This window comes from Myotis nattereri, assembly GCF_964212035.1.
Source record: "Myotis nattereri genome assembly, chromosome: 14".
Lineage (NCBI taxonomy): Eukaryota > Metazoa > Chordata > Mammalia > Chiroptera > Vespertilionidae > Myotis > Myotis nattereri.
Window position 1 is genome coordinate 10,100,068 of NC_138089.1, and position 14,725 is coordinate 10,114,792.

General features: G+C 41.5%; 1 protein-coding gene across 4 annotated transcripts in view; it reads right to left on the reverse strand.

Annotated features, from left to right (window-relative positions):
* SLC25A26 (solute carrier family 25 member 26) overlaps window positions 1-13,638 on the reverse strand; it is a 156,117-nt gene extending 142,479 nt beyond the window's left edge. For 2 of the 4 annotated variants that reach the window (XR_013996764.1, XR_013996765.1), the window contains exons 1-3: window positions 13,368-13,521; window positions 4,771-4,927; window positions 939-1,048 (exon numbers count right to left, since the gene is read on the reverse strand). Coding sequence is in view for 2 of the 4 variants with exons in the window: in XM_081105448.1 (XP_080961574.1) it covers window positions 939-1,048; window positions 4,771-4,927; window positions 13,368-13,400 (300 nt within the window). In the remaining 2 variants the exon portion in view is untranslated. Of the gene's footprint in view, window positions 1-938; window positions 1,049-4,770; window positions 4,928-13,367 lie in introns of all 4 variants that reach the window. The other 2 variants (XM_081105448.1, XM_081105449.1) reach the window with 2 other exon arrangements.
* Window positions 13,639-14,725: the final 1,087 nt, after the last annotated feature.

The window sequence follows — 14,725 nt, forward strand, 5'->3', positions numbered from 1 at the left end:
AACTGGTATAAATACAGATGTAACAAGACAACAGGCACACAGAACCTACACACAGAACCCACACACAGAACCTAGACACAGAACCTAGAGAGAGAACATGGCAAAAGATCCTGGACAGAAACTGGCAACAGAACCTAGAGACAGAACCTAGCGAGAGAACCTGGCTGAAGATCCTAGAGACAGAACCTGGCTACACAACCTGGATAGAACATGGCAAGAGAACCTGACTAGAACCTGGTGACCGAACCTGGCTGGAGAACCTGGAGAACCTGGCTGGAGAACCTACAGAACCTGGAAATAGAGCCAGGCAAGAGAACCCAACCATGCTGATCAACTGAACGCTACATAATCTGTGTCATTCCTTCTTCGCCGACTCCGTCCACACCTTTGGGGACCCCTGGACCTGCTGGGGTTGGACCCCATCACAACAGCAGCTGCCTGAGTCCCCAGGTCAGTGAAGAGGTGTATGAAGTGCAAGCACACCTGACCCTACACCAACCTTCCGAGAATAAACACATCTGCTTCACTTCCACCTTACACCTCTTGTACAAATGTTTCCTGTGGTCAGCCTAACCTGGAACCGTCCTGGAAAGGGAGTTCTGGGAAAAAGAGTTTCAGCTCAGTTCTATGTTGACATAATACAAAGCCACCACAATTTGCATGGATGTTTTCTTCCCTCTTTAATTTTACTCTTTCTGTTTCAGGTCTGTCTCTTGCATATAGCACACAGCTGAATTTTTCTTTCATCCTATCTAGATTCTGTCTTTTAATTATCATGTTTAACCCATTTACGTTTATTAAAATTTATAACCTTCATAGCTTAAAAAATAGTCTTTTTTATTTCATTAACAAATAAAGTAATATCTGTATAGAGATTGTGCATATATGAAGATACATGCATAATTATATTTCTGAAGTATTTTATATACATTACTTACCACTTCTCCAGCAGAGGCAGCCAACATGTGCTTCACAGGCATCAAATGTGAAGATGAATCAGTGCGCAAAAACCATTTCACATAATCATAGGTGATAAAAAAGGCAGCAGCTGAAATTTAAACAAGCCAGTCTTTCACAAAGTCAGCAAATACGTTTGTCAAAAAAATTACAACTTTAGTTAATAAATTATGACATAACAAGATAAAAATAATAAACACATATTCTTTCCCTACTCTCCTCACTTTTGCAGAATTTACCAAACCCATATTATATGCCCGACCCTGGACTTATGAAAATGCAGAAGACATGATACCTGCCCCAAAGGAGCCTCATAGATAACCTAGTATTTACCATTTTGTACTAACAAATCACTTGACATTTTTAGTAAGCTTTCTAGAAAGGGATAAAATATCCCTATACAAACATAAAAGAATCAGTATAGACAGGTTAAAATTACAAACATAAACCTTAACTAAATAAAATATCTAATGATATTTTATTACTGTTTATTCAAAATAACCATGGATACTTTTTACTACATCAACCCACTTTACATCAAGGAAACAATTAAAACTGGAAATCAAAATCTCCAACAGCTACTCCTATCACCATGCACTGATCTAGCTGCAGAGGCGTTACCGCCTGCCATGTATCGCGAACCACAAAGCATGTTCATCACTTTCACAAAAGATAAGGCACAGAAAATAAATGAAAGACAAATTCATCTTTTGAAAGACATCTGAACATGTCACATTAAAGTCTGAAACACACAGGAAAGGAGTTTGATAGTGAACATTTATTGTTGTCAACACTCCTCAGGCTGGTAACTAATGCACATCAATGGAAGCACCTGTCCCCCGAGAAGAAAGACCCATGAAAGCAGTTTTATGTAGTCAACACAGGTCCCTGTTTCCATTGGTGGCTCCTAAGGAGACACACTCCCTCCTTTAGCCCACTCATTAAAATACAACTGGAACAGCTCCAACTGCATTCAGCTACCTCCACCTGCTACACAATCCACCCTCCCACCCCCGCTGGGAGAAGGGAGAAAGACTGCTAAAAGTTCCAGGTTTTCATGGGTAACCACCTCCACCTGGTCAGACCATATTGCTACTTTTATGATAGACCAAGTCCTTTAGAAATGCAAGCCCAAAGTCTCCTGGGTGACACCCAAGAAAGCTCTTGCCAATTGGAAATGATGGCAAAATAAGGTTCCAAATGAGGCTCTAGGCAAGTTACAACGAAGAAGCAGGGGTGGGCTACCTGATATCTACAGCCTCTTGTAGCTCTTAAAAAACAAAACAAGCAAAACAAAAAACCACTGCTATGGTTTTTCTACATTCCCTTCTAAAGGGGGTAGGGATCCGTAATCAGGTCTTTTTGTCTCCTCGTTCGACCTTCAGTCCCCTCCATCCCCTACAACTCACCCCTGCAGAATACCTTCTCAAAAAAAGGCTACAGCCACTTGCCGGGCCCTGACCAGAATCCACTGAAGGTGCAAGGCCTACTCACCATACGCGTGCGAGCAGCCAAGGACACAGCAGTATTACTATGTTAAAAGCCCCTTTGCCCTACACATGCACGAGGGCAATGACTCAGCAGGAGCAATATACTACTGCGCAAGCGCACCCTTACATACCCTGCTTATGTTAAGGTAGCACGAGCTGCACTAATTGGCAGGAGGCCTCTTTTGTTTGAGCGTGTATATAAGTTGCCACTGATGAGCCAGTTTGGGGCTACTTTGTTCGTAATAACGCATGTCCCACTTACCTACTGTCACCCGTGTATTGTTCCAATTTCCTACACCCAGAGGGGTCACGTCCCTGGCTGAGGAACTTGCCCCCAACACCACTGAATATTACTCAGACTAGGCCTTGAACCAAAAACAACAGGAAAAAAAAAAGTGCCACATAGAAAATTTCAATTCACCAACAATTTACAGAAAACCAAAAAACCATTTCTGAAACTGACACTATTTAGCTAGCATCTCCAATCCAGTGATGTTCTGTGGATGGAAAAAATAAAAAATAAAGGGGCCTGGCAAGAGCACCACTGTATCACACACACAAAAATCTGAAACCACATTCTGTACGTAAACTCCTGATGGCAAGAATCTAAACCAGTGCTGTGAGATGAATGGAGCACCATGTGCCCTGCAGACTATGGACCATACTACACCTACCAACAGTGATTCCTAGGTGCAATCTGTAAGGAAAAGACACCTTTAGGACAATGAAGGAGATACCATAAAAATGATAACAGCTCTGGCCAGGTGGCTCGGTTGGTTGGAGCATCAACCCATGCACTAAAAGGTTTCAGGTTTGATTCCCAGTCAAGGCACATGCCTAGGTTTCGGATTAGATCCCCAGTCAGGGCGCATACAGGAGGCAGCCCATCGATGTTTTTCTCTCTCACATGTTTCTCTCCCTCCCTCTCCCTCCCTCTCTCTAAACGTATCCTCTGGTGAGGATTAAAAACAAAAACTGATGAACAAAAGATAGGGACCCAGTAATAGGTACTTAGTAACATATGCCTTCCAATTCCCTTGTTCAAAGATTCCCAAATTTGTCTGCTTATTAAACCACCTGGAGTTTTTTTGTGTTTTTTTTTAATTTAAACTTCCAACTCCCAGCTCCCAGCTCATCAATTAAATCAAGATCACTGGAAGCGGGACACAGGCAACAGGACTTCACAAAATTGGCCCAGGCGATCAAGAGCTGCAACGTGGTCAAATTTAGGAACCTGCCCCTTGCCCACGCACACAGTTATCATTGACTGGGTGCTCAACAAAGACATGCTAGAATCAATTACTGAAGGCATTGCGACAAATAAAAACTCAAGGGCAATCTCAAAACAGTTGCTGTCTCAGGACTGATGGAGCAAGGGGAAGAGGAAAGAAACAAAGGGACCCAAACACTGTGCTGTCCGCGCACCACAACCTCTACGTGATGCTGTGCTCACGTGGGGACACAGAGGGACAGTTAAATGTCAAGTGAACATGAAAGAATTTCTCATAAATTATCTTGAGAAAAAAGAAATCGAACCCCAGGATTTAAGAATCTCCTACAGCAGAGGTTCTATAATTGTGTGTGTGGTGGTGGTGATTTTTTTGTTTGCTTGGTTGCTTTCCAATGCCACACAAAACATCAATAAACAATTAAAATGAGGTAAATATCTGAAAAAAGTACAGTATACCAACAAGTGGATTAAGTAAAACAGATGATATTGATTCTAGAATAAGAGGCCATACATCATATAATGTGACTTTAGCCAGACACTGGGAGGAGAGTATCGAGGAGGTTAGCAGAATTGGTTGCATCAGCTAAGAGCAATTCCGTGAAGACAAAAAAGGTGTAATGCCTCTTAGATTCATCGGCTTCAGAAGACTCTGAGGCAGCAGCTATTAAACTCACCTTCGCACTGGAATCACCTGGGAAGCTACTAAAACCTTGCAAAGCCCAGACCAATTAAACTTCTGGGTGTGACACAGGCATCAGTAATTCTTAAAACTTCTCAAGAGATTTCAATGTGCAGGCAAGGTTGAGAAACTGCTCTAAGGCATCACAATTAATGTTAGAACACTTTAAGGATTCTAACTGGAAATGTTAACAACAAAAACCATTTTTAAAAGATTGCTCATATTTTTTCTATTATAAATACAGTGGAATGGGATCTACAGCTGATTAAAATAATTGGTTAATGAATGGAAAACAAATTCAGAAGATAAGTCCCAACCGTAAGAAATTCTATATGTAGTACCACCACCCACCATTCTGAAAATAATCCTATTATCTTGGCTTTATAGCAGGAGAATACCAATACGATTTTTACCATTAGGAAAGGATCCAATAGCAGCAGAAGGAACGCCAGCATATATTCCATGAAAACCACCAGCCTTATTAAATCCTTGGGGACTCTGCAGCCTCGTTTTAATGGTATCCAGAGGAAATAATATCAAATCAACAGAGACACCTGCTACCCCACCAGCCTTTAAAAAAAGAGGGTGAGGGAAGAAAAGGGAAAATAGGTTACAATAAAATAAGCTCTCTGCCATTTGGGGGTAGGGATAAGAAGGTAGTCTTTAAAGCATATTTCTCATAATTGTCAGTTCATGGACTATTTGGCACAGTCAAAAGACCTACTCCCTAAATCTAGAGATTTTCCAAGGGGAAACAACCATTATTATACTATACTTTCAAATTGTAAATTTTTAAATAAATGTTTCTCTTTAAAGTGAATTTTACAATTTATTTCTAAATAAATTTGGTATTGTCAAGACCTGCTACCTAAATCTAGAGATTTTCCTGGGGAAAAAAACATTATTGTGCTATATTTTTAATACTTTCACATGGTTCAAAGTCTCTTTCCCTGTTACTACTTTGGTTGTTTTCTTATTGCATCCTTCCAAAGTTACTTTAGACATATACAAGTAAATATGAATATGTATTTTATTTTCCTTTTTTAAAAAAATAAAAGGTATATACAATAAACACTCTGCTGAACTTTATTTTTTTCACTTAACTTACCTTGGAGATATTTCCATATCAGATCAAATGTTATATTTTTGTCTTCTTAACAATGAGTGGTGAATCTGCAGTAAGACTTTTTTCTTTTTTTTTTGAGACTTCTATTTTTAAACAGGTAATGAGTCTTGTGAATCTAGATCCCTATTTTAAGAATCACATATCTAGGGATTGCTATTTTGTGTATATTTGAAAATTCCTTGATAAATGTTTTAATTAAGTGAATAAATGGGGGGAAATAGAACTAATTCCTAGAGGACATTAAAGCCTGGCCCTAAGCCTAAGCAAACCGTGTTGCTTAGGGATGGAAAGCTGCACTTCAAAAACTTTAACCCTCATGAGAACTTGGAGCATATGGAGAGTATTTTAAAACTGGTTACACCTCAGTCAAATCAAAAAGATACTCAAAAAATATAAACTCAAACACAGTGTCAAAGAAAAGTCAACACACAGTCTAAAACAGCCGTGGGCAAACTACGGCCCACGGGCCGGATACGGCCCGTTTGAAATGAATAAAACTAAAAAAAAAAAAAAGACCGTACCCTTTTATGTCATGATGTTTACTTTGAATTTATATTAGTTCACACAAACACTCCATCCATGCTTTTGTTCCGGCCCTCCGTGGCCCTCGAGTCAAAAAGTTTGCCCACCCCTGGTCTAAAAGGATGATATGAAGATGCATATGGAAACCAGTTTATGCAGATGGAAGAAGGGTGGAGAGGAAACTCACTGTGGCTCCTTCATAGGAATTCTTACACTGAATTGTCAACTTCTGCTATCTCGTGAAGTGTGAACCACGTGACTATATTACCTATTCAAAGGGTTAAAATATCCACTAAAAACCTATATATTCCAAAGCGTAGACTAAGAAGAATTTGTATTATTCAAACATACAGGCAAAGTTCGAAACGATCAGCTGTTTCCACCTTTTGGGTTACAAAATGCTCAGGAGCTTGCACCCAGCAAACACTCTGCTCTACTTACCACTCACAAAACCACTGCAAGAGATCACTGGAAAAAAGAAATTGCTCTGATGGGAAATCCAATCATTAACTAGCATAGGTAAATATTAAAAATTAGTTTCTACTAGAAAAGCACATTACCCGAAACATTAATACTATCCTGTATGATGGGCCTGAAAGACACAACAGAACCTCAAAGACCATGAAAGTCTCCTCTGTGAAGGACCCAAAAAGATGTCCCCCAAAGAGCAGAGATGTGCTGGTAGAGAATCACATGGGCAGTAAAACAGTGACAAATGACATGGCATTTCTCTCTGGATAAAAGGTAGCCTTTTCTAAGTCATGGGAAAAGGTTTATAAGTACCATAGAAAAGTTTTAAAAAGTCAACCTTCTTCTCATTTATTTTTGAAACATTTTACAAAATTCAGTATGTAAATAAAATAGCTTGTCTGCCTCTTTATGTTCTCATAGCTCAAGAGCTAATTCTGCTGAGAACGTATATGACTGGATTCCTTAAGAACATTCTGCACTTCATTACAATTTTTTCTTTAATCTTAGGAGAAGGTTGCTATCTACACCTCAATTGTAATCAATAAGTTAATTACACTTTTGCTCTCTCAGGCTACTTTGCATGCATTGAATCTCTGATCCTCCTTCATCAGAATTCTTATCTGCTGAGAATAAAATGACCAGATTCAATCTACTTACTAGTGAAACATAAATCAAAAGTTACTAACTGCTTCTGCAGATTTTAAACTTCTGAGTCTCAAATGGCATTTAAATTCATAAGACTGAGAAACAACAACAACGCAAACAAACAGGTAACAGAGAGCAGGAAGAATACCTATATATTTATCCACACTGTGGCATATTTAAGATTTAAACAAAAACTTTAGTAGTGTTCATAATTTTACATCAGTGTTGTTTTGTTCATAATTATATACAAAATATACTAGTACATGCCAACATCAGTTAAATTACAAGAAACTCTACCAAATTATTTTATTTTTTTTAGCCTGAGAATTTTGTTTTATTTTTGATCATTTATCATAAAGGTTCTCAGGTAAATGATTAGTTTCAAGATTTATGGTAGCTTACACTGAAAATGGTAATTTAAGAACTAAACAAAAATCCAAAGATATAGAACAAAATTCAGGCAACCAGCAAGCCTTAGTAGAGCATAACAATTTATTGCGACCTTGATATCATATAGGTAAAATACACAATTCTACCTCAAGTTAAAAAACCCAAAAAGTGCTGGCAGGCTGCAGAGAAGTGTCTAATTAGTGCTTTGAAATTACTCTGGGAGTTGATAAAAGTCAAAATCACTTGCTATAAAACCTTTATTTCTCAAAAGGAGGCTGTGCAACAACAGAAAAATCGTGCTAAAACCAAATTAGGATAAAACCAAACCACTTGTCTAATTTAACTAAGCATAGTTAAATTAGGCCGCTGGCCTGAACTTCAGCTAAGAAGAACCAATGCCCTCCGCCCCAATATTAACGGGGCTTCTCTGGGAAACATCTGACCTTGACATTCTGGGGTTTTCTTCCACAAGGTCTTGAAGCTTGTAGTTCACTGCTCCTGCTTCCTGGATATCTGTCTCCTCCCCACCCCCCATGCATCACCCTGCAGTGCTCCTTGCCACTTCGCCCTGATGGCAGTCACCTTTGTACAATGCAAACTTCAATTCATCTGCCCACTGTCCAGCCTGTAAGTCCTCCAAACTCTCCCCAGCCTCAGGACAAAGAACAAATCCTGTAAGGCTCCGGAAGTTCTACCTCTCCACCCTAACTCCACCTGGAGCTCTTTTCCTCCAGGTCATCTGATGTTTCTCATTTCTTGGACTTTACACAGCTGTTCTCTAATCCCCAAGTCTAGGATTAGACCCCCTTGTTTCCAAATACTGATCACAATTTTAAAAAATATATTTCATTGATTTTTTACAGACAGGAAGGGAGAGGGATAGAGAGTTAGAAACATCGATGAGAGAGAAACATCGATCAGCTGCCTCCTGCACACCCCCTACTGGGGATGTGCCCGCAACTAAGTTACATGCCCTTGACTGGGATAGAACCTGGGACCCTTCAGTCCGCAGGCTGACACTCTATCCACTGAGCCAAACTGGTCAGGGCTGACCACAATCTTAATTCTATAACTGAGCATCCACTATTGTCTGTATGTCCCACTACACTGTAAGATCCATACCTGTCATGTTCATCAATATGTTCCCAGCACCAGCACACAGCAGGCACTCAATTATTTGAAGAATGTATAAATTAATGATTATAAGGAAGGGCTCCTACCCATATTTTAGAGGGTACAAAAAGTCAACCTTAAAAAAGTACGGATTTTTTTAAAATTGCAAAACTCCGGATCAAGCAATTCCCAAAAGAAAAATATAAATGGCCAACAAAATTATGAAAAGATGCTTCCCCATCATTAATGACCCAATAAGAACAAATTAAGACATTTCCCCAATTAAACTAGAAAAGATTAAAAATATAAATAGTTATGGGCACTATAAAGGGAAACAAATTATTATAGCCTACTGAAGGACAATTTGGTAAAATGTCAATTTTAAATTATAAAACCCTTGATCCAGCTATTTTGTTTATATATATTTCACTCACAGATATGCATAAATATACAAGAATATTTACTATAGCATCGTAACTAAAAAGAAAGAAACAACCTAAATCCAGGAATCTTGTTAGATCAGTTCGTATATGAGTACTGTGTCGCCACACAGCCTTTAAGAGAATGAGGTCAATTGGACTCACTGGCACAGAAACGTGTTAGATTATTAAGTTAATCAACTTAGCTGTGCAGCAATATATGCTTTATCATCCTGCCTTTCAAAGAAATGTGTAACTCTTTGTATATGCGTAGTTACAAGTCCAGAAGAGGACACACTAAATTGCTAAAAGTTATTACCTCTGTGCAATGAGACTCAGGATGAAGAGAATTTTTACTATCTTGTTAATTTTTGTATTGTTCAAATTTGGTTGAGTATTGCAAACATATAAAAGTAAAACTATTCAAAATCCCTCATAAAATAAATCCTAACTCACTGGTTACATTTGGTATGAAATAGGCACTCAGGAAGGGAAACTAAGAACCTTGATCTATGGGCCGGTTTTAAGCTACCTGTCGGACTTCATTTCACCCTAATGAACCTGAGCCTCTCCTGACACGTCTTGAAACTTCTCATTTCTGTGTTCCTGCTTGGATTTCTCCCTCAACCTGGAATGCCCTTCCTATGGCCGCTGTCTCCTGAAGCCAGCAGACCACCTGTTCCCCTGCCACCACACACACACACCCCTGCCAAAGCATAAAAAAGATATTTGTTCTGAATTATAAGTTATATCACTAGACAATAAGTACTGCTCAAATTATTTTGATACATTTTTGACAAAGAAACAAAATCTTTTAAAAAAACATTTATTGAGAGTATTACATGTTTTAAATGACAGCATCTATTTTTTCATTTCTCAAGTACAGTCGACAAGAGAGCTTTTAATTTTTAACACTGACAAGAAGTGTTGTCATTAAATTAACATTTTTCTCATCATTGAGACCACTCCGCATGATTCCACTTGCGCTTTCATTTTTAAAGCATTACACTACCATGCAAAGGACAGCCTGTACTTTTCACTGCACAGCACCAACACTGCCAAAGTCCTTTCACCTGCAGCTTAGGATGGTAGGGGTGGTTTTGGTTTCATGGTAGAACAAGCCAGGTGAGTAGATGAACTACAAGGTCAGTGAAATAGTGAGGTACCAAGAGGAGAGAAAGAAGAGGCAGGCAGGAAAAAATAAACAAGTGGGACTACATCAAACGAAAAGCTGCTGCACAGCAAAAGAAACCCTTCAAAATGAAAAGCGAACCCTGTGTGGGAGGACATACTTGCCAGTGACAGATCTGATAAGGTCTTAATTTCAAAAATATATAAAGTACTCATACAACTCAACAAAAGGAAGACAAACAATCCAATTGAAAAAATGGGCAAAGGATTTGAATAGATATTTCTCTAAAGAGGACATACAAATGGCCAAGAGATATATGAAAAAAATGTTCATCACTAATCATCAGAGAGATGCAAATTAGAACAATGGGATACCACCTCACACCTGCCAGAATGGCGACCATCAATAAATCAACAAACAACAAGTGCTGGCGAGGATGTGGAGAAAAAGGAACCCTCGTGCACTGCTGGTGGGAATGCAGACTGGAGTTGCTACTGTGGGAAAGTGTGGAGTTTCCGTAAAAAACTAAAAATGGAACTGCCATTTGACCTAGTGATGCCACTTCAAGGAATATATCCTAGGGATCCTGAAACACCAATCACAAAGAATGCATGCACTCCTATGTTCATAGCAGCACAGCTTACAATAGCTAAGATCTGGAAACAGCCCAAGTGCCCATCAGTAAATGAGTGGTTAAAAAGGCTGTACATTTACACCATGGAATACTATGCAGCAGTAAAAAAAAAAAACCAAGGATCTCTTACCCTTTGAGACAGCATGGAGGGACCTGGAGATGATTATATAGGTGGGAAAAGCCAGTCAGAAAAAAAACAAGTATCACATTATCTCACTTATATGTGGAATCTAATGAACACAAGTTTATGAATAAAATAGAGCCAGAGGCATGAAAACATGAAATATACTGACGAATCTCAGATGAAAGCGGGGTTGGGATTAACCAAAGAAAGTATATGCATAGATGTATTGCTCATGAACACAGACAATAGGGTGGAGAAGGCCTGGGGGAGGGTGGGAACTGGATGGTCAGGGGCAAGAGGGGAGAAAAAGGGAGGACATCTGTGATACTCTCAACAATAAAGATTTTTTTAAAACATGAATGAATGAAAAAATATAAAAAATAAGGTAGGTTCCCCAATATTTTCCATCTCTATCCCACCTCAGTTTATTTCTCTCAGAGTACTTATCCTTTGGATTTGGTTTGTTTGCTATTGTATCTCCAAGGGTAATCACAGTGTCCAGAATACATGGCACTTAGATTGTGTGTTCAATGAATAAGATGAATTGTGTGTTCAATTAATAAAATGATTTGTCTTTAGTTGGAATAAAATCTAACTTCCTTGAAACTTGTACCCCTTGACCCAAATTTCAACCTCTGTAACTACATGAAAAAATAAAAGTATACCTTCCAACATGTGTACCACACTTTAATAAACTTTAAAACTGTGTCATTGTTCTTCTTCTGTTAACTTGGGCACTCACCTGTTTTTAGCAGCTGCTCCTAACTCCAGAGAGAGTATCAAGGAGCAGCTGGCAGCGGTTCTCAACCTGTGGGTCCCGACCCCTTTAGCAGTCGAACGACCGTTTCACAGGGGTCGCCTGAGACCATCCTGCGTATCAGATATTTACATTATGATTCATAACAGTAGCAACATGACAGTTACGAAGCAGCAACGAAAATAATGTTATGGTTGGGTCACCACATGAAGAACTGTATTTAAAGGGCCAGAAGGTTGAGAACCACTGCGGGCAGGGCATCCCAGGCCGCATTGCTAGGGCTGGAATCTGTTCTCCAGCACCGACCTACATGAAATGCATTTCCTTTGTGTGACTCAGGACACGTCCTCTAACCTCTCTGTATCTCAGTCCTGCCATTTGGAGAGCTCGAATAAGACTTCGACTACGACAGAATTAATTGAGACGATGCGTGTAAAAAGCTCACCCCGGTTCCTAGAACAATGCTGTCTGTCAGAACTACTGCTGCTGCCCAGGGAGGTGTGGCTTAGTCGGTTGGAGCGTCGGCCTGTGCGCCCAAAGGTCGTGGGTTCGATTCCCAGTCACGGCACAAACCTGGGTTGCGGGTTCAAGCCCCAGATGGGAAGCAACCAGTTGGTGTTTCTCTCTCCCTCTCCCTTCCTCCCTCTCTCTCTCTGGACTCAATGAAAAACATACCCTCAGGTGAGGATTTAAAAAACAAAACACAAAAGCACCACTACTGAGATCTCACTGGCTAGACAGGAAAACTTCCGGAAAGTGGTAACACACTCCTTTGTCTGCATCTCTAAGACCCGGCTTACACAGTCGCAGCAGATCCACATGGAAAAGCACCGTCCCGCGCGTCTGGCTGCGGCGCCTCCCTCCGCCTCCCGGGAGCACCGCCACCAGCCCTTCCCTGGCCTCCACCCCAGGCCCCGCGGCGCCTGCTCGCCGGGTCACCGCCCACACCCGCAGCGGCAGACACGCGGTAATCAGAGGGAACGCCGCTGGGCCTGCATTTTCGGTGAGAAGCTTTTTGAAAGTTTTTTTTTTCCTTCTCACAACGGGCCTATCTCTATCGTACTCACCGCCATATCTAGAAGGCCCTACTGGACCTGCCCAGAGAGGCGTCAAAATATTTATTAAAGGACTGTTCCTTTTTTATGTACGTGTTGATTCTAGTTGTTTTCTAAGGAATCAAGCACTCCTGTCTCACAGGAAGCAGAATAACCAGATTCATTATACAATGAATGAATGAATGAATGAATGAATGAGTGAATGGATGGGAGTGTCATTTTTCCGAGACTGAGAAAAAGCACGGAACATGACAACATGGTCTGGGACAGAGGGTCTGCGCGACCTGGGTGCGCGTGTCTGGTTCTGCTGCTATATTCCTATACATAACCCCACGTTCTCCAGGGCAGTTACATCAATGGAAGCTTTTACGTAGGGAAACGATCTCCGTGCGGAAAACGAGGAGTCGGGCGGCCCCTCCCCGTCTCCTCCCGGCTCGGGGCGGAAGGACTCCGCCCGGACAGAGCCGGCGGCGGCCCGCGCCCCGCGCTGGCTCCCAGGCTCGGTGACCTGGGACGAGAGCGCAGTTCGCGCCAAACCGGGAGACATCCCAGTGCGGAGGGGCCCCGACCAGCGCCGGGCCGGACTCCGGCCTCCGAGCACCCCTCTCCCGCCCGCACTCACCACCAGCGAGGCCGTGAAGCCGGGCCGGTCCATGGCCCGGAAACACCGCCCACGCTATAACCCGCCGTGGAGCCGAAGCACGTCGCGACCCCGCGCACTGGGCGCCGCCATCTTGAAGGCGGGGCCTGAGGGGCCGGTACTTCCGCAGTCACGTGAGGGCGAATCACAACAAATACACGTGCAACCCAGTCAGCTGGGCGGGGAGCTGGGGGGGGGCGGGGCCTGGGGAGTGTGATTGAGCAGAAAGCCCCACTCTCCTCCGCCGCCTTCCCCTGCGGCAGCCTGGGATCCCGCGAGAAGACGGGGAAACTCTCGCGAGCAAAGAAGCCGGGGCTGGGATCCGGGAGAGGGAACCCTCCAAGGGCAGCCGGGAGCAAAGTGTAGGGCGGAGGCTGCAGTGCAGGGAGCGGCCGTAGGAGGGCAGAACTAGTTTCAGGGGCGAGGTTTCTCTTTTTAATCGGTTATTTATGTCTTATTTCATCTCTTGCTTTTATCTGTGCAAATTTCGTCCGAATTACTATAAAACACACTCAACGTCAGGAGATTATGAAAGACGTAGAAAAATACTTCAAAAATAGCATCCTCCACTTCTTACTGGCAGTTGTTACACTAAATTTACTTGTTCAGTTGTTTGCGTGCTCATCCTGTCCACTGTGCACACCTTGAAGACCACCCTGACACAGGCTGAGCATTCCTGAGGTCACTTAGCTTATTACTGTGTAAGCGGTACCTGACCCTTAGTAGACACTCAACATAACTTGTGAGTGACTGAGTGAATGAATGAGTGAATGGATGGATGAAAGGTACAGAGCCTGGCATGTAGCAGACATTTCATGTTCCTTCCTAGAGCCCCATTAAGGGCATCGGAGGGCTGTAGAGTTGAATAAGGGGACAGCCTCTGGGATGTTAGTTTTCATTTGTAGCACAGAGCGGGGTATTCAGAGAAAAACCCTCAGAGAGTACATTGACCAGGTGCAAGCTTTTAGGAAAGTAGTTTGGAACAAAGTATTAGCAATCTAACAATGTCCATAACATTTAACTCCGCAAAGATAACAGGAAGCCACTTACACATTAAACAGAAGAGGAATGGTTAGGTAAACTTCGTTAGATGCATTTGATGTACTATTCCCTTGGCAATAGTGCTTGTGAAGAGCATGTGCTATAATAACATGCAAAATGCTTATGAGATTAAAATAAGAAAAAACATAGCACAGTACATATGTACATCTGTTCATTCCTAATTAAAACTAATATTAAAAATAGTATTCCTAATTAAAAATGCTATTCCATTCATTTTCTTAAAAGCTGCATTATTCCCCTAGACAATACAAAATAATTTTGATAGTAGCATTACAGGC